Source organism: Pinus tabuliformis, chromosome 1_1 (genome assembly GCF_031772625.1).
Source record: "Pinus tabuliformis cultivar Carrire ecotype Pingquan chromosome 1_1, CPIR1, whole genome shotgun sequence".
In the NCBI taxonomy this organism is placed as follows: Eukaryota; Viridiplantae; Streptophyta; class Pinopsida; order Pinales; family Pinaceae; genus Pinus; species Pinus tabuliformis.
This window is the reverse complement of record NC_142297.1, coordinates 456119710-456143150: the sequence shown is the minus strand read 5'-3', so window position 1 is coordinate 456143150 and position 23441 is coordinate 456119710. Positions and strand designations below refer to the sequence as shown.

The following is a 23441-nucleotide window of genomic DNA, read 5'->3' as shown; positions in this document are numbered from 1 at the left end:
GAACATATTTCTTTCGTGATCTGCAAGTGATAGTTGTTGATCTGAGATTCATCAAATAACTAGAAGTAGACACCCCATGCTCTTTATCTCCATCAAAATCTGAATCTGAATAACGAGTGAGTTGAAAGTTTGAGACTTTAGAATATTTGATTCCATACGACTAAGTGCCTTTTAAATATTTAAGCACTCGTTTTGTTGTGACCCATTGACCTTCACTAATGCATAAACCTGGAAAGTATTCCTACAACAAAAGTTATGTCAGGACGAGTAGTAGTAAGATAAATCAAACTTCCAACACCTTGCATGTACTTTGTTGGGTCTTCAAATGTACCGAGATAAATCAAACTTCCAACACCTTGCATGTACTTTGTTGGGTCTTCAAATGTACGGCCTTCATTTGAAGTAAGCATTAGGTTCTACTTCATTGGAGTAGAAACAAAATTACAATCCTGCATACCAAATTTACTCAATAACTCTCCAATAAAAATACACTTAGGTTTCTGATCAACTTCAATTCCTAAATAATGATGAAGTAAACTCAAATATATCATATCAAAAACCTTTTACAACTCCATTTTAATGGATGCTATATAATCATCATTATTCCCTATGATAAGCAAATCATCAACAAAGATAACTAAATATACAACGAATCTTCCAACTTTCTTGACAAATAAAGTTGCATCATCTAAATTGAAATGCTTATAATTCAACTTGAAAAAATGCTTAATTAATTTTTCATGCTCTTGCTGGTTTCAAACCATACAAATATTTCACCAAGTTACATACCTTCTACTTTTTTCCTTTAACAAACAACTCTTTAGCTGAAACATATAAACGGAGATTTAAAAAGAAATTTTACATCCATGTCATATATTTTGCAGCTAAATGTGCCAATCATAGTATTACTACCGATATAAAAATCAATGTGCCAACTTCCAATATTAAAGGGCCAACATAAAACACATGCAAAAGCGAAACGTTAATAATTAAAGAAGATGTAAAATAGTTTCTGTAACGTATAGTTCATAGAGATCTATCAATTTATTAGGACGCAACAACACAACGAAAATACTTTGAAAGAATACCAGATAGAAAAACAAAGGGCGCCTGGAGTATTATGGAAGAATACAATTCACGCCTGGAGTATTATGGAGGAATACAATTCAATAACTCAAGCTTCGGTTAAGACGTGCCTTGACCCGGATAGAACACGGTTTGCATCGACCAGTGGTTCTCATTGAGAAAACCTTTTCAACTGCTGTTTCCAATACCTTTTGTCGCGATTACCAGCAAGCTGTTCCCCCCAATATTCTAAACAGAAGGGCAACCCCCCACAAATGTCCAAAATGTCCTCCACCAAATCTTTATATTCTTCCAATGGTTCTGCTTCAGGGAAAGCATGATGACAGAAGAGCTTCTTGGCATGCGTTTTCTCTAATGGCTTCAAATCATACCACAAAGGATTATATCCTTCAATTATTTTCTTATCACGACATGTTACCAAGATCTTACTACCAGGCCCCATTGCATCAATGTCTAGTAGTCTCTTTATTTGCTCCCTCTCATCCACATCATCCAGAACAATCAGAATTTTGAACACTTTTACACTATTCTGTAAAATTGTCTTCCCGGTTTCGGTATCCGGAATGTCAATATCGTGACCACGGAGAGCACCAACAATTTGCAGCTGCAAAGATGTGACGTTACCTTTTCGTTTCCCTACTTTAGACACATAGCAAAACCTGTTAAAAGACCGACTTCTCAAGTTAAAATAATATTTAGCGAGAGTCGACTTCCCAATTCCGGCTATTCCTGAAATCCCTATCAATTTCGTCCCGCTTTGTTTCTCAATTTCATTTTCTAAATTCTTCAAGGCCTGGTCGAGTCCACATGGATATTTCGCGATCTCAAGATGCCCCCACTTCACATCTTTGAATACGCTTTGCACAATCTTGGCCAAAACATTGCCGTGATCACTGGAAGAAAGGTATTTGCAGTTATAATCATTAACATAAAAAAACTGAGAACATCTGCAGATTCAAGCTATAGCAAGTTGGTTATATGATGACTGAGTACTAAGCTATGTGTTTACCTTTTATCACTTTTGAAGACTTCACCAGAAATTTTTGATACATCTCTGAGTGCTTTCTTCCAATTCTCCACGTCTTCCGTCTTGATTTTGTCATTGCGTTGGTGCGCTTGGAACGCTTCTGCATAAGGCTCCCTGTCTATTTCTCGCAGGTCACAAGGCTCAACGCCATAGAAAACAGGTATAATTTTGCGCTCATGTTGTGATTTCCAAATCGAATAGAGCTCACGCAAGCAAGGACGTGATTCAGCGTAACGCTTAGAAAATATTGTAATATGAATGGAGGCACTGGAAATGGCGTTTTCTATTTCCGGGAAGATATGATCTCCCGACTGAAGTTTGGGCGCATCCAGAAAGACGTTCAACCCACGGGGTTCGAGTGCTTTGTTGATGAGGATAGCAAGGTTTGTTTTGGTGTCTACGCCCCTATGGTTTATGAAAACGTGGTATGTTGCTGGTTTGGTCACTGGCTCCATAATTACTACGTCTTGCAGATCGGATGTGCAAGGATGCAAGATGGATATATGTCTTTGCCTGAGAAGTAGATGAAGGCAAATGCCACGCTATTGATCCGTAAACCCGAGTTATCAAAATAGTTGTGAAAGATGAATCCAACAACGAGCTCAGTGAACAAGTTGCAACTGCGTTACACGATTCCAGCCGTGTGCTTAGTTGGATATATGTTATAAGAGGTTAAAACAAATAAAAAAATTCATTGTGCCTAATGTGAACAAAACTTCCCACCTACGGAATCATTGGACCATCTCCTAACATGTGTGAACCAGACTTCCCACCTACGTAACCATTGGATCATCTCGGTAATTTCTTGGTTTTCAAAATAGTCATGGCGTGAACGGTGACGAGCACGCTTGGAATTTCAAATCTTCTCTGCCAGCCAAATGAAAATTTGATGATGTTTTTGCATTTTTCATGTCCTTTATTTTAAGTTTTAGGCAAATTTGAGAGTGTTGACCTCCCTTATCATTTTTGTTTTGACATTTTTTAATTAAGTGTTTATTTAATATACACTTGTCAATAAAGCTACATTTTTTTTATAACCATTCATTTTTGAAGGGTTAGATGAATATATGCCCTTCCAAATAAAATTAAAACCAGTCTTAATCTGAACGCTGTGGTCTAAAGCATCCCACTACATTCAATATTTTTTAGATTTTGTAGTTGAAAATTATCTAACATCCCACAACACTCAATATTTTTTAGATTTTACAGTTGAAAATTATCTAAAGCATCCCACTACACTCAATATTTTTTAGATTTTACATTTGGAAATTACAATTTCAAGATATCCCTATCCAATTTAAGCCAAAATTAACCAAAAAAAAATTGCCAAAAAAAAAAAGAAAAACTCAGAAAAATAGCCTACTTGATGATAGAAGAAAAAATCAACATTAACCTTTTTTATAAAATCACATAGCACTAAATAAATAACAAAAACAATAAATATATTTTATGTCGATAATTATTTAGTAACGAAAGTCCCATCATACTGACCTAGAAATGAGGCATTAAAAAAAAGCTAGAATTTATTTTATTTTCTCTATTTTATAATAAATATAATACACAACAAATTTAACTTAACTTTTATTTAAATAACCATTTATCTAAACATTATTCAGACAACTAAGTGTCTCTTTTATATTTTATATTTGTATTATACAAAATTTTCACTGCACACTTACAGAGGTAACCCTTTATTAACGCAAACGATTATAAGGATAAGAATTTCTCTTTCCTTAAAACTTTCTAGATCCAAGATCCAACACTAAGAGGAAAAACCATAATTTTAACAAGTAAAACACCAACATTACAACATAAATCAGCCTTTAGTCCAGGGTGCACTTGTTGAAATTAATTAGATGTCTTTGAACAAAACACCATAATAAAGACAGCACAAACATTCGTTGGATTGAAGCCATAAATTATGCATTTTTGGTTTTTCAAGTTATCACTATCCAACTTTGCTTTCGTTAGTCTATCAGTAGTTGTTTTTAACTATGACAAATCTATTAATTTCACTCGTTGTTGCTCTATGCTAACTTCTATTGTTCCAGAATCTTTGTTTATTCTCGATTATTTTCCCAAGAGAAAAAAGGTTTTATTGACCACATTTCAAAAATGCTACCACGCATATGAAGTTCATCTTCACCACTTTCACTCCATTTAAAATAAACTTACAACCAATCGTAAATGGCGATAGGGTAGCCTCTTTCACTAAGTAGAAATGCCTACATAAATGTCATATATCTTCAATCCAACAAATATAAGAGTAAGGGTAGGTTTCTCACCCGTTATAAGTCTCTCTGTCAAAACCTTTTATTTCTACAGCTTTAGAGAAACATTCCCAGATCTTTCTATAATGCCGAAGTCTTATGGAGTCGACCACCAGATGTTTTCTTCTCTTTGAGCACGCAGAGAGATCGAGCATAGACTCCATTTTTACCCTGCGTCCAACGAAGCTCTGAAGGGTTTGATGTCGTAGAAGATAATACGCCAATTGATTGAAAACAAAATAACAACGAGATCTGGCCAATCTTTGAAATTCTTGTTTCGTTGAAGAAACCGAAACAATGATATATAATTCATTTTTCTTATTATTAAATTATATTTTGATAGGTGGATTAAAGGTGAACGGTGAAAGCGAAGTTTTGGCAATTTCCTAGTCACTGCATTTTCGAATTAGTGGTTGACTTGATGTTAAGCTTTATAATTTGAAAGGTAGATACTGCGATGGACCATGGTAGCTCGAGATTAAATTTGGTCATAAATAACATCATTCGTATGGATAATCTTCAAATCATGGATGGTAGCTCTGTGCAAGGATGAGTTACTCCCAACCATCAGAGGGAAGGAATGGTAGGCACTAGGCAGTCACGACTAGGAGCATTTAAATAAATTTAAGATCGAAGTTGAACTCTTTTGTGTACCGGTCCATCGCCCCATCCTCTCATAATTTCAAGGCGCTTGTAATTTTAGGTATGACAGAGGTATCATAGTTTTTGATGGTTTACATTTCAAATTAAACGTCAAAATGATGACAGTTTACATTTCAAATTAAATGTCAAAATGATGGGTCTACAGGGGCTTAAGACACATCAAACTTGACATGGAAAATTTTGCAATCGCTGTCAAATACATCTTACAACCCAAAATACGTCCTACAAGACGTCAAATTCCAGGCCTGGTGACGAGTTGGATTAGTGAAACACGAGTAGAAGAAAAGGTGGTACTGTACAGTACTCCAAAAGAAAAAGGTTAAAAAAAAAACAAAAATTACAACATGTAAACTTTACCTCTCCGTAAAGAAAAAAGGAAAATTCATTTACAAGGTTGAAATTGGAAGTCGTGCGATCATCATCGTGCTTGTACATTCATTTGACCATTACTTTTCTTTTTAAAAAATAAACGAATCTCACAACTACGTCCGGAGCAATTCTTGAAGTTACAAACTAGGGGAGGGATGCCATTACCGGCACGTGGCTTTCACAGGAACTCGTGCGACACCTGTTTGACGTGTTGCGCCACGTGTTGTGGTGGGTGTCAAGGTTTATAACCCTAATTTTAACCTTTTCTCCCTCCTGCTTCTACTTGTTTGCCACGATGTCTGCTCTACTCTATGTATTTCTGTTCGGGTCTGATGTTTGGGTGAAGCACTCCACTGATGGTGGCGCGAGACTGGTCCATTTCCTGTGCGGCTTGTCCGCCATTGTTGGCCTGCTAACCATAATTAATTGCCCTCGTTATCTATACAGAGTTTCGGTTGTTCTTGTTTCATTCCGCGTGCCAGTCTTGTCCATTCCAGACCACAGAGGGTTTACACATACCTTGGTGGTTGTTTCATTCATGTGACCTATTGTTTGGGAAGGAGCGAGTGCCAATCTCTAGCTAGTTTGAGGTTACAGGTAAATTTAAAGATTTTTGATGATTTTTGTTTCACATTATCTTTAATATTTATGCCATTGCCTAATTTCCTATTTTTCCATGTTTTCCAAGTTGGTTGCAGGTCTGGCGAGCTTTGGAGAACGTTTGGCGAGCTCTGGAGAAGGTTTTGACATGAAAGACGCTTGGACATGGCTTCTACGTCTATCCAGTAGGAAAAATCCTACCAGCCATTGCCAAGTTGGTTGCAGGTCTGGCGAGCTCTGGAGAACGTCTGGCAAGCTCTGGAGAAGGTTTCGACATGAAAGACGCTTGGACATGGCTTCTACGTCTATCCGGTAGGAAAAATCCTACCAGCCATTGCCCCACTGTGTTTTTCAACACCTCACCTTCCTATTGGAATTTTTGTTATTTTGCTCTTGGAGTTTTGCAGGTTTAGGGTTTTGCTCTATTTTTTTGTTATTGTTGCTCTTGGAGGTCAGTTTGTATGCTGAAATTGTCAGTTTGTATGCTGAAATTGACCTTAGGTGTGAGCGGTTGCCATTAAGAACCCTTTAGAGGTGGCCTGCTATCACAATGGGGTTTATTCTTTGATTTTGGTCTTTGAAATTTGGGGTTTATGTTGTTGTTATATGTCTTCAGATATTTCCAATGTGGAATTAGTTCTTATCATTCAAATTAAAAATTATGTTAGATAATTTGTAGATAAGATTATTGTGTCTAAATTAACATAAGCGTTTCATGGGTTAGTCAAATTTGAGCTTATGTTGTAATTAAAATGGGTTTGTGTTAATCATGGTGCATAAAGTTTCTGACAGACTTTGATGGGTCAGCCAAATTTGAACTTCCATTGTAATCTAACATGGGTATCTGTTAATCATGATGTAGAAAGTTTTTAACAGACTTTGATTTTGGTCTTTGAAATTTGGGGTTTATGCTGCTGTTATATGTCTTCAGATATTTCCAATGTGGAATTAGTTACATTCTTCCGTAATACTCTTTTGTTTTCAATAAAAGAATGTTGATCAATATTATAGATGTAACTGTTCTCCCTTCTTTTTTATAATTGCCAGATTTTTAATGTTAGATGAAGAGCGATCTTGTTACATGTTGTATTTTGTTACATGTTGTATTTCTTTTTCTGCTAGAATAATTTTGCAAGCCAATATTATAGATGTAACACTCTTTTGTTTTCAATAAAAGAATGTTGTTCAATATTATAGATGTAATTGTTCCTTGGATAAAAAAAGATTCGGGAGTTCCCTGGCATCAGTGCTATGATGGGCGAAAATCTATCATATAGTGGTCGAGGGAACTGATAGTTCTAACTATTGGAAATGAAGGTCACTGATGGAAGAAGTCTTGCTATTTAAGGAATAAACAAATAATGAAAGAAGTCATGTTATTTAAGGGATAAATGAATAATGAGAAGCTTACACACTCATTCATGTCATGGGGAAGATCTTCAGTCGAAATCAACACAACATCGTCAATTAGGGTTTAGGGTTTAATAACGTGATGTGGAAAATCGTTCGGTGGCAATCAACACATCATTGTCAATTAGGTTGTTTTATCATGTTATCAAGATTATTTGAGACTCGATTAAGATTAAGCTTGGACGTTTTTTATTTTGTCAAATTAAATTTATGCTAGCTAGTTTATATTATTTTATTTAAATATTTATAAATTTTCTAGAATAAAAAACACTTTTGAGATTACAATAACCTGCAGCTTAGTTCTTATCATTCAAATTAAAAATTATGTTAGATAATTTGCAGATAAGATTATTGTGTCTAAATTAACATAAGTGTTTCATGGGTCAGTCAAATTTGAGCTTATGTTGTAATTAAAATGGGTATGTGTTAATCATGGTGCATAAAGTTTCTGACAGACTTTGATGGGTCAGCCAAATTTGAACTTCCATTGTAATCTAAAATGGGTATCTGTTAATCATGATGTAGAAAGTTTTTAACAGACTTTGATAGATGTAAATTTGGAAGGTCTTGTTTTTGGAGGTCAGTTTGTATGCTGAAATTGTCAGTTTGTATGCTGAAATTGACCTTAGGTGTGAGCGGCTGCGATTAAAAACCCTTCAGAGGTGGCCTGCTGTCACAATGGGGTTTATTCTTTGATTTTGGTCCTTGCAATTTGTGATTTAGCATGCTGCTGTTATATGTCATGTCCATCACATTCTTGGCAGTGTGAATGTAATAAGATGTAAATTTGGGTTTCAGTCAGCGTGATTGATTCATTGACTCACTCATCATTGTAAATTTATACACAAATTATTCCGATTTGCTTCTCTTTCATGGTTGTACATTTATACACATCAATTATTGAGATTTGCTTCCATTTGTTCCACAGTTCTAGTGCAATGATTCATCAGGAACTACTCTGCTTTTCACCCTTATACTTATATCCAGTAAATCTATTCTTTAGTTGCTTAAATATGATCAAATTGGAACTTTGGCCTAAGGTATGTAATTAATGCTAATTTTGGTTTTATGAACTGCAACGAGCTTCATAGTGAACTCTTGACAGTTCACAGAAAAGACAAGGAGTGAATAGACTCCTTTCATAATGTTGTGTGCAACCAGACAACATATGGAGAGTTCAAAATGTGTAGTAGAAAATGAAAGGGATGCAAGTAGTCAATTATCTTCCTTCTCATGCAAGGAAATCTCTGTAAGGTCTGTGATAATACTTGTAGCTGCTGGCTTCTCTCTGTTCCAAGATATGCCATGTCCCTTGGTCCAAAATGCAATGTTTCTACTAGATCTCTCCATGATTTTATCTTAGATGGTTATTGCTCTGGACATGCTAAGTTTTGTGTTGCAACGTGTTTATAATTGTCTTTGTGCTTGCAAATGTGAAATTCTGGTATTGTTATCTCGCTTACAGATTTTTACTAAGAAATGTTTCTACAATGTTTATTGTAGCCATGTGTCTCTTTTATTGTAAAGTAATCTTCATTTGTAACTTAGTTAATCAATCAATAGATTTCTTAGAGGTTGGTTGGGTGCATTAGTTGTATTGCCCATTTGTATTATGTTTTAATTATAGGTATTATGTGCATTATCTATTGTTTCATCATGAAGTATTGCTACAATCTCATGAAATGTAAACTAAAAATGTTGTCATTGTTTCACTTGTGTAAATCATTTGGTGTGTAGATGCATAACAGAAAATCCCATTTGCATTCTCAGGTAAGATGTCTACATTATAATAGACTATAGATGTTCCTTCTAAAATGGATTTTGGTTACAATGTCGCACACAGTATGAAATAAAACAACCTAGGTTGTAAGCCAAAATGTTTATGTGACAAGAAAAAGATACAATCCATCCAAAATCCACATCATAATGTGGTTACAACCAAAAACATATGACACCCCTATTCTTTATGGCCCTGAGAATCTTGAGTGCCAAAACTCCCTGAGTTACCTTCTTGAGCCAGGTAGGTTGGCCTACCTAAAAAGGGTTGATTAGGAAATGGTTGATTGCTGCCATATGATTGAGTCCAATTTGCAACTTCCAACCATGGAGGTATTGAGTACCCATACCTCACATTTGCACTACTGACCCTTGCATTAAGTGGAGGTGTGTAATGAGCATACATAGAATTGACACCTCCTCTGGTAGGAATAAGGCAAGTGGGTAAACCCTCAGTTTGATAGTGAGGCACTTGAATGTTTATGAGATCTTGGAATAATGGTGTATTATCTGCAATGGAGTCCAATGAGTTTGAAATAATCCTAGTTTCATCATCTATGCTTGCATCATTGTCAACCATATTGATCATCCCTTGTTCCTTTTCAAGCATTTATTGTGTCTTTCTTGATTCCTTTTCCTATCTTGCCATTTGTTTTTGTTTGTCCTTAACTTGCCTTGCTTTATCTCTTTCAAGCCTTTCATATGCTTGATGTTGCGCTGCAGCAATCCTTGCTGCCTTCTTCTCCTTGACTAGATCCTTCCTTTTGTGTTTTAATTCTTGCATTTCAAATTTTTTTATTTTTTTTTTCAGACTCAACTAATAGGTTTATATAGTCCTCTGAGGTGAGTAACTGTGAACTTCGACCCAAACAAAGACTACTTGTTGTACCTTGCTTTTTTTTCATTGATACTCTCTCTACTGGTAGCTTTAGGAACCGGCCAAGTATCTTCTCCACCCTCCCACCTACATGTCATTGCTTGGTACTTCCCTTTCAATATCATGATGGAACTGATTGAACTATATCATTATCTTCATTTGATGCCTCATTATGTGCTTCATCTTCTTCCATTGATTTGTTGTCCACAAAAAAATGAACAATTTCACTGTTCAATTCTGCTGGTTGTGAGGGCATGTTCATGCTTTGTTCATTGGTTGTTGAGACACTATGTGCATTCATATTAATCATTGCTTCTTCTAGCCATGACGGTGGGGTTACTTGGCTTGGCAATGTCAATTGGTCATTGTCAACTGCATGTTCAACAATGTCATTAACAATATCAACAGTAGGAGTTTCATGTTCTTGAGTTGGTGGAATGATCTCCATGTTACTATGAATTTGTTCATGGTTATACTGTGTTTCACACAGTTTCATCATCTTCATCATATAAGTTTTCTTGAGAGAGGGAAATCATATTACTAGCTACAACCACATCATCTTGGTCATCTACTTCTTACACTTCAACACCTGTTTGGGCATTCCCTTCTTCTTGACCATCCACATGAAATGCATGGCTACAACCAGTATCATGAATAAGAGCATCATATTTCAGTGGCCAGATTCCTGTCCTCCTAAAGCCAGCCTTGATATTTGATGGTGTCAGAGCCCTTTTAAAAGCTTTAATTGCAAGCTCTGCTAGCTCGAACATTTTCACCTCAGACCCTAGATTCTTTGCCATCCATGCAGCACACTCCGACCTGAAATAGTTCTTGAAAGGGCCAAATGCACTAACATCAAGGGGTTGCAGTCTGTGAGTGGTATGAGCAGGAAGTGTCAATAGCTCGATGCCTAAATTGTTTGCTCCCTCAATTGTTTGTACATCCATGTGGCTCCCATGGCCATCTAATATCAATAGGTGTTTGTTATTAGGTGAGACGCCACCTGGTACTGATGCAACAAAGTGAAAAAGCCAACTTAAAAACATTTCTTTAGTTATCCATGCATGGGATGTGCAACCATGCATGCACCTGGTTCACAGTTCTGTATATAGTTTTTCAGTTGATTTTTACTTTTGAATAGATAAAATCTTGGGATTGAAGTACTAATTGCATTGACACAACATAAAATAGTTATCCACTCCCTACTCTTAGGAAAAATATTTGGCACATTTCGGTTCCCTCTTTTGCAATTACCCGCATTCCACAATTCCTCCTTGCCTGTAAACCTATTTCATCATAGTTCCATATATGGTATGCTCCATAAGAATGTTTATCGTAAGCACTAGAAAGTGTGTCATAGAACTTCTGCACAACTTTAGGGCGCAAATTTAATGCTTTTTCTCTGTCAAGGCCCTCAGCAGTACACAATACAAGTTCTGGATGCCTTTTTTTAAACCCAAACCACCATGATTTACCAGGAAGCCCATCTTTGAATGGGTTTTTCCTCCCTTAATAGATTCGAGCAACTATGGATTTGAGTTGTATCAACTCTAGCCCATGTCCCAATTGGGCCATCTCTTTACACCACTCAATCACCTCGACCTCCTCCTCCTCGGTCATAATTGTAAGAGGCCCTCTACGTTTTGTATGATTCAGTCCATTTATCCAATAATGTATTGATGAGGGAGGAATACCATTTTTTTTGCTGATGCCCGAACGGAGTATCCATTAAACTCTATGTCGTCAATTGCAACTAACATTTCTTCTTTTTTTCATCCTCTTACAGCACTGATATTTTTAGTTGAACTTGCCCCTTGGACTGTTGTTGACGATGGTTCTGTGGTTGATGCTGTGATAACATCAACTTCAGTCGCATGGTCATCCTCAACAACATTCCTTGGGACATTGTTGACATGGACATCACTTGTCCTATCCTCATCAGACGATGTGCATCACAGTTGTGCACCCCTTGTCACTCTCTTGCCACTTCTCATTATACAAAAAACATAACTACCTTTTGCCATAGATGCAATAACCTGTAAAATTATTGCATGCATTTAGATAAGAATATTTGTACATTATGCTTTCATACAAGGAAAAAATACTTCTGCTTTATTGCAGGAAATTATCAACATGTATGTTAGTGCCCTTGAAAAATCAAATAGACAGAATCATTTTGTTGTATGTCTTCAAAATTATCAGTGATTTTTGTTTTGATAACTTTTCTGTACACTTAAAATACCATGACTATATTGATTGGTTTTGTTATGCATTTCCCAACAGTGCCTCTTGTTCGGTTTGACTACTTAAAATATTGTTTTGTTGTTTTTATAGCTTGTCTTTATAGTTAAGATACCATGAGAAGATCTGGTAGTTACCGTTGTTTAAATTAATTTGTTTAGACTCCTATTTGTTATCGCAATTGAATTCATTCACGACCCCTGCTATCTCACCAAGTGGACTTGCATAATGCCTTCTAGGTCTGTTCTAGGTCTGTTCTTCGATAATGAGGGTGAAGTTAGATAGAAATATAGGTTGCTATTTGGTAGAGGGTGCATGCATGTGTCACCTTCAGTGAACTAGAGTGTTGCTTTTGTAGGTCTTCAGATCATCCTCCCATTCAGTTAAACATCTAGTTAAGTTCTAAGTTCAATTCAGTTCTAGTTCCTCCCACTACAACCTATCCCTCTTAACATTCATTATCTAATTTTTTTTATTTTTTTTATTTTTATTTTTTATTTATTTATTTATTTTTAATTTTATTTTTATTTTTTATTTTTTATTTTTTATTTTTATTTTTATTTTTTTATTTTTATTTTTATTTTATTTTATTTATTTATTTATTTATTTTATTTTATTTTTTATTTTTATTTATTTATTTTTATTTATTTTTTTTTTTTGTAATGATGCACTTCTCCAGAAATGGATCTTTATCTATCAAGAAGTTATCATTGGCCAAACCAAGCATGGCATTTAATTTGACCAAGGCTCCAACTTGAGACCCCCTGAAGCACTCTTAATCACAACTTGGCACCATAACAAATTTTTTCCTTGTGTCGCTTACAGTTGAAGTTTCTAGTCATGTAAACATTCATTTCAACTACAACTCTTATTTGTATCTTGTCTACATATATAAGAGAGGCCATGCCTTTTTCTTAAATCAGGAAAGCATATTATCAATTTGTAAAGTTTTGAGTAATTATTGACCTCATATATCAAATTAGATAAAGTGAATAGGAGTAATGAGGGTGCAGTTGGATAGAAATATAGGCTACTGTTTGGTAGAGGGTGCATGCATGTGTCACCTTCAGTGAACTAGAGTGTTGCTTTTGTAGGTCTTCAGATCAGCCTCCCATTCAGTTAAACATCTAGTTAAGTTCTAAGTTCAATTCAGTTCTAGTTCCTCCCACTAGTTCTAGTTCTAGTTCATCAGAACTCGCATCATAAGATCCTTGTTGAATAACATGTAAAATATGGACATGTATTCAACCCATTCAATCTAGTTGACAAATTTTCATTACATGGATAACTAGCCTCAGTTCCTGTTGCCATTTCTTCTTTTCAATGTTGATCATCCTTTTCTTGTTTAAGAACACATTTAGACTTTAGCATAATAGGAAAGAAAGCTATCTATAGCAGGTGGTTCTGGGGTATAGAAAGTGATTGGTCAACGAGTTTACTAAGCATCAACTTTTTTGGTTCTATGTTTGCTTTTCTTCAATTCTTCAAAAATCTTCCTTGCCACATGTAGCTTTTGCCACATTTGCAATAGTTTGAGGATGGTTGTGCCTTCTTTGTGGTCCTTCATTCTGATAGGTTTCCCCTTGTGTACAACAACCTTCCAATAGGGCCCTTCCACTGCTTCTTGTTCATTTGTTTATGCTATTTTCTTCCTTTTACATTGTTTTGTTTTCTTTCTGATCATATTTCAAGAATGATCTAAACCCCCTTTTCCTTTTCTCCTTTCAACTTTTTCTTCACTTTATTTTGCAGGTCTTGTTTATGCTACCATTAGTCTTGATGATGTTTATTGGTGGCCTCATACAAGGTTTTCGGTTCCAACACCCAAAGTTGTATTGCAATAGTTGACCACTAATTAAGCAACTCATTTGAAGCTTCTGATCTATTTTACAACCAACACAAGGACAATATTTTATAGCCAACACAAGGACAATAAATCTATGCTTATCTTCCAATTGGGCCATAGTTTTTGTTTCTTATTATAAAATTTCATTAAGATTTTGTTAAAAATGATTCTCAGAAAGAAATTTCCTTGTGAAATTATGGGTAAATAGATTTCAATTGAGTTGATCATCATGTTCCTACATATTTTTGCATGTTGTCTTATGATAAGTTGCTATTTTACCCTTCATGTCACTAGAGAAATGTCCAAGCAACCAAACTTCTGCTGCAATACCTAAGGTGCTACTTTTAAAAGTTGGGGGCTTTTCAAGTTATGTTGATTTTCAACTTCCTATCTATATGTAAATGAGGTGAACCACATGCTCATCTTTTCTTAATGGATCTTGCATGTACATTTTTGTGCTTACATTGACTCTAGGAAGGATGATAGCTCTTAGTCCAATCTTCACGTTGATGTCGGTGAATATTTTGCCAGCATACTTAGATTTTGTTGCATTTTGTTTAAATCCCTATGATCATTCTTTGTTAGACTCTCATTTTGTCTTAAAACCTTCAATATGTTATGTTACCTATGTGGTTCTTCAAGGTTTCTTTGTCCAAATCCCCATTTAACATGTTCCTCTTTTTTCACTCAACTTTTTATTGTTGCATGTTGCTTCTGTAATTTAAACACGAGATTTTTGATGTGCTCAAGGCATCAAGCGACAACCTATTTCTCTGCATCTACTGTTGGCTTGTTGGGGCCTGACCCAGGTTCAGAAAAGTTATTAGCCAAACAAATCCTGCACTACCGGCCCTTTCTGCAACAGTCCACAGAGCACGGACTGAAGTCTCACTCGAGGTAGTAGGGAAGGGTGCTGGAACTAGGTTTCCGCACCCTTGGGATGTCTTGATGTGGTTTGGATGGGGTTGCAAACCATTTTGTGCCCTCGCGTTAATCTGTACTACTCTAAGGCTTCTACGTAGATCTGCGCCTATGTGTTTTGTTATTAATGGGGTTATTATAGATCTAATCTACTTCTTACGGTCTTTAAACAAACATTTAGCAATAATACCCAGTGCGCATCATCATCACTCATAAAGACAGGCTCAACTCATATAACATATGTATAACCCAGAATATAAACAGATCCACAATAATTCAGAATCAACACAATGTTTGAGAACCAACTTATCTTTATTAATATCTTTGTTTCAATACAATCCACTTTTTGCCCTACGCACACAGCTGCAGGGGTCCACACACACAGCTACGGACTCTACCAGATCTCCATGCACACAGCTACGGAGCCACTATCTAACTCCTAACCTTCATGACCCGTACTTATAGACTCAAAGCGAATATTACTTTCACCAACCCATAACACATTAGATCTTACAAAAATATCCTTCTACCCTTAGAGCCTTGCTCTATTTATACATTCCCATGGTCCGCGGACCATGGGCAGGCCGACTCACTTCCTATTATTTTATATTATTTTTGGGTGGACAACCCTTTGACTCAATCTATTACATTTTGCGCTCCGCGCACTTCACAGAACTTTTACAATATCATTACCCTATCTTATGGGCTTTAAGCCCCAAAACCGTTACGTGGGGCCTCCGCTACCCAACAGGCCCCCAACACAATCATCATGACTCGTCCCATGTCACTCGTCGGTGCAACGATACTCACTGCCAAGGCTTCGTGGTCCACCGTCCCTGTGAGTGACGCACTACGTTCTGCTACTCCCTCTTTGTCTCCTACAATGCTTCTTCAAGCTCCTATGCCATTGCCTCTACTAATTCACGTAACCAATGATTGTCATTCTTCTCTACTTGATTAACATAGAGCACCCCGTCATAGGATTTTAGCTCAAGCTAGGGTGCCGCATACGGGAACTCTTCATGCCAACGCAGTAAGTTTCCAATTTCTGGTCTACTATACGCACTATCTGCTACAGCTTGTGTTGCAATTTTGCAAGAAAATTGTTGCTATCCGTGAGATCCCAATCTTCAAGGTGCATCAGAGACGAACTGTTAACTTCAATTCCATCATTTGTCTCCATATTCATAGTCTTTCCCTTATATTTTATGGGTTGCCGGCCAGCCATGGGTTAGGCAGTGGCATCCAGTTTTGTTTCGTGTCTAATAATTTCTGATACATCCCCTACCGTCGGTGCAGAACTCTGCGCGACGCTCGCGGTTATCGACACCACATTATCCAAAAGGTGTTTCATCTCTATTGGCCATATTACAACCCCCGGGCTTACTCCTTTAGTTGCAATGATGAACAGTTCCATACCGGTGGAAAGGCATAATAAATTACTTCTCTTGAAACCATAGATCATTTGGTGGATGCCCCCTTGTGATTTATAAGCGTTTTGAAATTCAAATTCAGTGGTTCCCTCCTTTTCTGGCGCTGTAACATTAAGCCTACGGCATATCATTCCAGATCTGGCTCGTACCATGTCTCTTAATTGCCCACCACCCGCTCCCTTTTTCCATAACTCAAGCATGTTGTCATGAATAGTGTCAGCAACGGTCACCTCTATGCTTGTCCACGCAGCAGTGCAGCCCCTTCTGTGCAATCGCAACCCTTGTGACAAACCAATTCTACGTGCACCCTTGTTGTCGCGCAGCTCCCCCACATAATGCTTTATCGTCCCGCGCTCTCCTTCCATTGCCTGGAGCTTTGAGACTGTCCTTCGATCGGTTAGTCAGGCGGTCGGCCCACCCGTGTAGAGCTTCAGGCGACTGCCATTTACTCGGCCCGAGAAGGGTTCTCCATTAAGCTTGCCAAGCTGGACCACGCCTCCATCTGTGACTTCTTTGACTACATAGGGTCCCAACCAATGCATTCGGAGCTTTCCAGGGAATTTCTCAAACTTGTTGTCATATAGTAATACTAGATCACTTTCTATGAACATGCGCATCTTGATATGGCGATCATGCCAAGATTTTTCCCGCTGCTTCTGTACCTGCTGATGGAATCCTGCTAGAAGCCATTCCTCCTCAAGTCTTCTAGTTGCGCAATCCTCTCTTCCAAAGCCCCATGGTCTACCATGCCTGTCGTCGCTGCTATTCACAAACTAGGTACAATGTATTCCGTTGGCATGACGGCAACTGGAAAGGTGTCTGGCCCGTCAACTTCTTTCACGTTGTTCGGTATGCCCATAGCATAGCAGGTATGTGCAAATCCCAATCGTTTCACTGTGCATTACATACCTTTGTCAGCATAGTCTCCAAAATCTTATTAAAAGCTTCAACGGTCCCATTTGCTTGCCGATGGTACAGTGTACTCTGTTGATGATATATCTAGAACTCCTTAGTGAGCACGTTGATAGTCTCATTTAGGAAGTGTGTTTCACGTTTGCTCATTAGGATTTTTGGACATCCAAACCGCGTCCACACATTCTTGAACAAAAATTTCGCAACCGTAGCAGCCGTGCAGTCCTTAACCGGCTATGCTTCCGCCCATCAGGTGATGATATAACACACACCCATCTTTCCTTGAGGTCTGATAGGCCCCACAAAGTTGATCGCCCATTTTTTGAACGGTTGTAGCATCATCTGTGGCTTGAGTGGCATTTCGTCCCTTTGCGATGGTTTCCCAGTTCATTGACATGCATCGCAGGCCCAACAGTACGCTTTTGAGTCTTGATGTAGAGTTGGCCACCATAGTCTAGCGCGAAGAATCTTTTGTGCTATGGCGCGTCCTGCATAATGTCCTCCTGCAACCCCCCCATGTGCTTCGGCAAGGATCTGTCCTCGCTCAAATTCAGGTACATATTTGCATAATATTTCATCGTTGCCCATTTTGTAGAGGTGCCTTGCAATAACAGTAAAGTCTATTGCACATATCACCAGTTCTTTCTTCTGCTCAACAAAATACCCCTACAGCGCGGTTCTTGTGGTTAAGAAATGGATTATATCCTCAAAGTGGCCATCCGCGACGCACACTACATAGAGCTGTGCATCAGGTAGTCCCTCCTCTAAGTTTGTGGGCTCTTCACTGTTCTCAATTCGGGATAGGTGATCTGGGCCTGTGTTTAGACATCTCGGCTTTACGATGACTTCGAAATCATACTCTTGAAATAATAACAACCATCTACAAATGCGCCCCCCAACACAGGCTTATTCACTAAGTATTTTAATGTAGAATGATCAGTATACATCTTAAAGTGTCCTCTGAGTAGATAGTGGTGGTATTTCTGAAGCGTGTAAACCATCACCAACCCCTCATGCTCAGTAGTAGAGTATTTTTTTCCAACTTTGGACATTCGTCGACTTGTGAATGCAATCGGGTGATCAATTCCTTCCACTCCTTCCTGTGTGAGTACAGCGCCCAGCACGATACATGACACGTCAACATGCACATGAAATTCGATGTCCCATTTTGGAAAGACCAAAATGGAAGTTGATGCCATCTTTTCCTTGAGAGTTTCTATACTTTTGTTACATTCCTTATTCCAACAATAAGTAGCATCCTTTTTCAACAAATATTCCATCGGTGCCGTGATCTATGCATAACTCTTTATGAACTTTCGATAGTAACTAGTGTGTCCCAGCGTGACGCACAGTTGTTTGAAGCTTCGCGGCACTTGCAGATTGAGTATGACAACAATCTTCACCAGGTCTACCATCAGGCCTTGCTTGCAGACCACATGGCCGAGCAAGTTCCGGAAGGGGACAAGGAAAGTACACTTCTTTAGATTTAGCGCAATCTCGTGCCATCGACAAGTATCCAACATTAACTGTAAGTTCGCGATATGTTTCTTAACTAGCCCAAAGACGGTCCAATCGTCAAGATATACCTCTAAAAAATTATGTATAAATTCTTTGAATGTAGCTACCATGATGCGCGAGTATATCGCCGACGCGTTCTTCAGCCCAAAGGGCATCACAGTGTACTGAAAATAGCCCCATTTGGTTGCGAAAGTTGTTTTACTCCTATCCTTCGGTGCAATCTTGATCTAGTGGTACCTCGAGAAACCGTCTGTGAAGGAGTAGGCTTCTTTCCTACCAAAATTTTCCAGTACTTCGTCTGTAAATGGCATCGGGAATGGATCGTTAACACATGCATCGTTGAGCTTCTTGAGATCCACACAGATGCGAATTTCTCCCTTTTGTTTTTTCTCCTAGACAACCATAGGACTTACCCAGTCGGATTCGTCCACTGGTTCAATTATTCCTGCTGCAAGCATTTTTTCCAACTCTTCGCATTCGGCTTCAGAGTTATCTTCATCATTCCCAAGTTGTCGAGGATCCCTTTTAACTCTATGAATTTAGTTGGGAATAAATCTTGATATTCTCGAAGTAACTTGACGACCTTCTCTACTGTGGCATCATCCCAATAGTCCCCAAGCGTTGCATACTTCGGCTCCTCCTCTGTACCAATGTTCACTTGTTTCATTTTCAGCGGCGCGATGATGTTGGGATCCTCGATTGTTGGTCCACGAACCTCGCGACCCCCCTCTGTTTCTGGAATATTGATGTTTCTAGGGTCATCCTCATCATCTTCTACATGTATGTTGTAACATTCTAGGGCTTGGATCAACTGTTGCGACCACTCTAGTTGCATGATTTCTTCCGGTTCTAGTGGTATTTTGAAAATAGCGGCCTTCACAACTTGCAACGCATCGTCAACAGTATCCATCCATTAGTCTTCAAATAGGAATGTTAACAAAAATCCTTCACGCAAGATATCCCATTCGCCCATGCCATGTCGAAGCTCTATCTCAGTATACCAATTCCTCGGGATGACATCCAGGGTATGATAAAATAAGTGTACCCACTCCGGCTGGGGCCCTTCCCCATAGGCTTTGGTCCATTTGGTGAGGTGCATGTGTGGGTCCTCATGTCCATCGTATTTCTCAGTTAATCATAGTTATGGCTTCCCAAACCTTATCTGCATCATCTGCCTATAGTTGCGCCATTCTTCAAAGGTTCCTTCATGTGTTCCCCACCAACACATAGGCATTGCGCGTTGCGCACAGGCGTTGTGCGCAATGCCCATTTTAATGCATCAAACCTCTAGTGTTTTAGTACTGCGTGGTCAAACTCAGTCAGGAATTCATCCACCGCTATTAACCCATCATAGGTCGGCAGTTATCGATCCTGAGCTTTTATGCAACACATAAACCTCATCATCATGTTGCAGTTTAACGTTGTTACTCCGTTCAACCGATTATGCCATTGTTCGTCTTCTTCATCTAACTCTGAAAGGCAGGCCTCTATGCGTTCCCACGGTATTCTTCCTTCTGTAGTCAGATTTACCTAATCCTGATCTCGTGTCGTTATATTGTAGATATGATCCAAGTCCTCATCAATTTCATCGTCGCGTATGGGTTCAGTGTAGCATGCTCCTTCAGCCGGGTCTAGCAGAACGACTACGCGTAGGGACTTCTTCTCAAATATCATCTTCTGGTTCTTTAAATTAATGACTCCATTCATATCCGTGGCCTAGTCTATCCCTAATAATGCAGGGTAAGGGTTACTGTCATCCACAATTTCTATTACCTCAAAGTCTGTTTGTGTGCTCGCACCTTCTATATCCACTGTGACTCCTTGCAATCTCCCCATGGGCAAGATCTTTTGTTGGTTCGCCATCCGTAATTGAATAGGAGACCACTATAATGTGGGCCTGCCCATGCGTTCCCATGTCTGCTTAGGTAGCATGTTTGCATCCAAGCCTAAGTCCAGAATGATCTGATCCATCTCATAGTCGTCGATTTGCGCTGTTAACCGCATTTCCTGTCCAGTGCGCAAAGCATGTTTTCCCAATTTCCGGACAATGTGAGGTTCACCTGGCCATGCACACCTAGTTATCATCTCTTTTAATCCCTTAACCACTTTATTGTCACATAGAAGCTTCATACATGTCTCTAAAAAGGTAGTTAGCATCAAAGGATCCATTTTCGGCTCGGGTTGATCCTTACTACTTGAAGTAGAGACCTCTGCGAAGCTCTTCTTAGCTTGTATAAACATCTTCTTCGCGTTCTTCAAATCAAACTCATGCTGCTTTGTATGGGTTTTGTGAACCCTTGGGCCTACCTCGATTAATTTCCCCTTATCTTCCCCTATAGCCGCGCCACTTCTGAGCATCATGTTCATGTTGGGGTCTTCCTTGCACAGTTCAGAGCTCATCATTTGGATGTTCTATGTCGCGTGCAACCCTTTTCTCACGTATCTACGCTATCAGTGTGGGGCAATCTATCATTTCATGATCAAACTACTTGCAGTAGGGGCATGATATTCTGGTCGGGTTGGTACAATCATGCACGTAGTGCCCTGGTCCTCCGCAGTTGTAACAGATTAGCTGCCCGTGGCCCCTTCCTAGCCCCATTCCTCCCTGTCCTCGTCCCCGCCCCTGGAACCCACAATGCACTATTGTTGCGGCTGGATCCTGACCTCGCGACTCAGTCTGCACCCTGTAGATAGGTGTTCGATCCATCAACAATTCATAACTACGACAGTCTCATTCATTGTGTCCCATCGATCTACAAAAATTGTAAAATAGCTGCTAGGGGGTCTGGGTAAACTTTTTCAGTAGGTGATAGTTGTTCGTGTTGTGATTTCCTCCCACCTGACAGATTGCGCACCTGAGCGAAGGCACCGCACTTGGCCCCACCTGTGCCTCTGGTCGCAATGGAATTGGTCCCCCCACTGCCAAATAGTTTGCAAAGACTGGACAATGATCCTTATCGTGGCCCTGGCTTCTACATTTTATGCACCACACTTCCTCTCATGCTTTTGGCCGAGGTGCCTTCTCCTGTTTCAAACTCTGCATTTCTAAGCATAGGTTTTGTAGTTGCACGTGGATTTGCTGAACTCCCAACCTAGGATCCTGTATTGGAGTCTCATGCAACCTCATCACTATCTCTAATTCTTCAGCCTGGGTTGAGATCTTCTGCTGTGATAGTGCCGTCCACAGATGTGGCACCAAAGATGCCATAAACCACACGCGATGCTACCCATCCGTTAGTGTCATGTCAGCCTCTCGGATCATACTTTTCAACCTCTGATCCAGATCCCAAGGGGTTTGACCTGGCAGCATCATGATCTCCTTGAACCTGATGATTGATTGCATCTCTGATTTCGGCCAGCTAAACTCTTTGTTCAATGCATCTCGGATCTTTGCTATCCCAGCATTTGGATGATTGCTAGAGTACTTTATATACCACATCAACGCGTGATCCTACAACGTGCTTACCAAAATGGCCATTTTGATGTTATCATCCGTAACTCTATGTGCTTCCCACACTGCCCTTACTACGAATCAAAACTGTTCTGGATCTTCGCTTCCAACTCCTTTGAATATAGGCAACTTGATCATGCTCGTCATGTTAAACTTCTGGTTTCCGAGCAGGTGTGTTAGGGCCAACTACGAACTCATACCACTTCTGATCCAATCAATCTTCAATCTCTTTCTTCGTAGGATTTCAAAATTCCGACATTGGACATCCCTTAGGTAGATCCCGGTCCCAGCAATGGAACCATTTGTTGGCTTGTTGGGGCCTGACACAAGTTCAGAAAAGTTATTAGCCAAACAAATCTCGCACGACCAGCCCTTTCGGCAATAGTCCACGAAGCACGGACTGAAGTCTCACCTGAGGTAGTAGGGGAGGGTGCTGGAACCAGGTTTCCGCACCCTTGGGATGTCTTGATGTGATCTGGATGGGGTTGTGAACCGTTTTGTGCCCTCTCGCTACTCTGTACTGCTCTCAGGCTTCCACGTAGATACGCACCTATGTGCTTTGTTATTAATGGGTTTATTATAGATCTACTCTACTTCTTACGGTCTTTAAGAAAACATTTAGCAATAATACCCAGTGCACATCATCATCAATCATAAAGACAGGCTCAACTCATACAACAGACGTATAACCCAGAATATAAACAAATCCACAATAATTTAGAATCTACACAATGTCTCAGAACCAACTTATCTTTATTAATATATTTGTTTCAGTACAATCCACTTTCTGCCCTGTGCACACAGCTGCAGGGGTCCGCGCACACAACTACGGACTCTACCAGGCCTCCGTGCACACAGCTGCGGAGCCACTATCTAACTCCTAACCTTCATGACCCATACTTACAGAGTCAGAGCGAATATTACTTTCACCAACCCATAACACATCAGATCTTACAAAAATCTCCTTCCACCCTCAGAGCCTCACTCTATTTATACATTCCCATGGTCCGCAGACCATGGCAGGCCGACTCACTTCCTATT

The 23441-nt window shown here is 39.0% G+C and overlaps 1 protein-coding gene across 1 annotated transcript; it reads right to left on the bottom strand.

The window, feature by feature from the left end:
• Positions 1 to 1213: 1213 nt before the first annotated feature.
• LOC149213723 (TMV resistance protein N-like) lies at positions 1214 to 2568 on the bottom strand. The gene is made up of 2 exons (XM_089389125.1): positions 2096 to 2568; positions 1214 to 1979 (listed from the first exon to the last, which is right to left on the bottom strand). Exons 1-2 carry the CDS (start codon positions 2566 to 2568, stop codon positions 1238 to 1240), a joined length of 1215 nt encoding a protein of 404 aa, XP_089245251.1. The 3' UTR covers positions 1214 to 1237.
• Positions 2569 to 23441: the final 20873 nt, after the last annotated feature.

Excerpts from the sequence above, each read along its gene's own strand:
- LOC149213723 (XM_089389125.1), bottom strand. The coding sequence starts at position 2,568 with ATGGAGCCAGTGACCAAACCAGCAACATACCACGTTTTCATAAACCAT. Across the intron at positions 1,980-2,095 it reads GTCTTCAAAAGTGATAAAAG|TGATCACGGCAATGTTTTGG; the intron begins GTAAACACATAG and ends CCTTTCTTCCAG.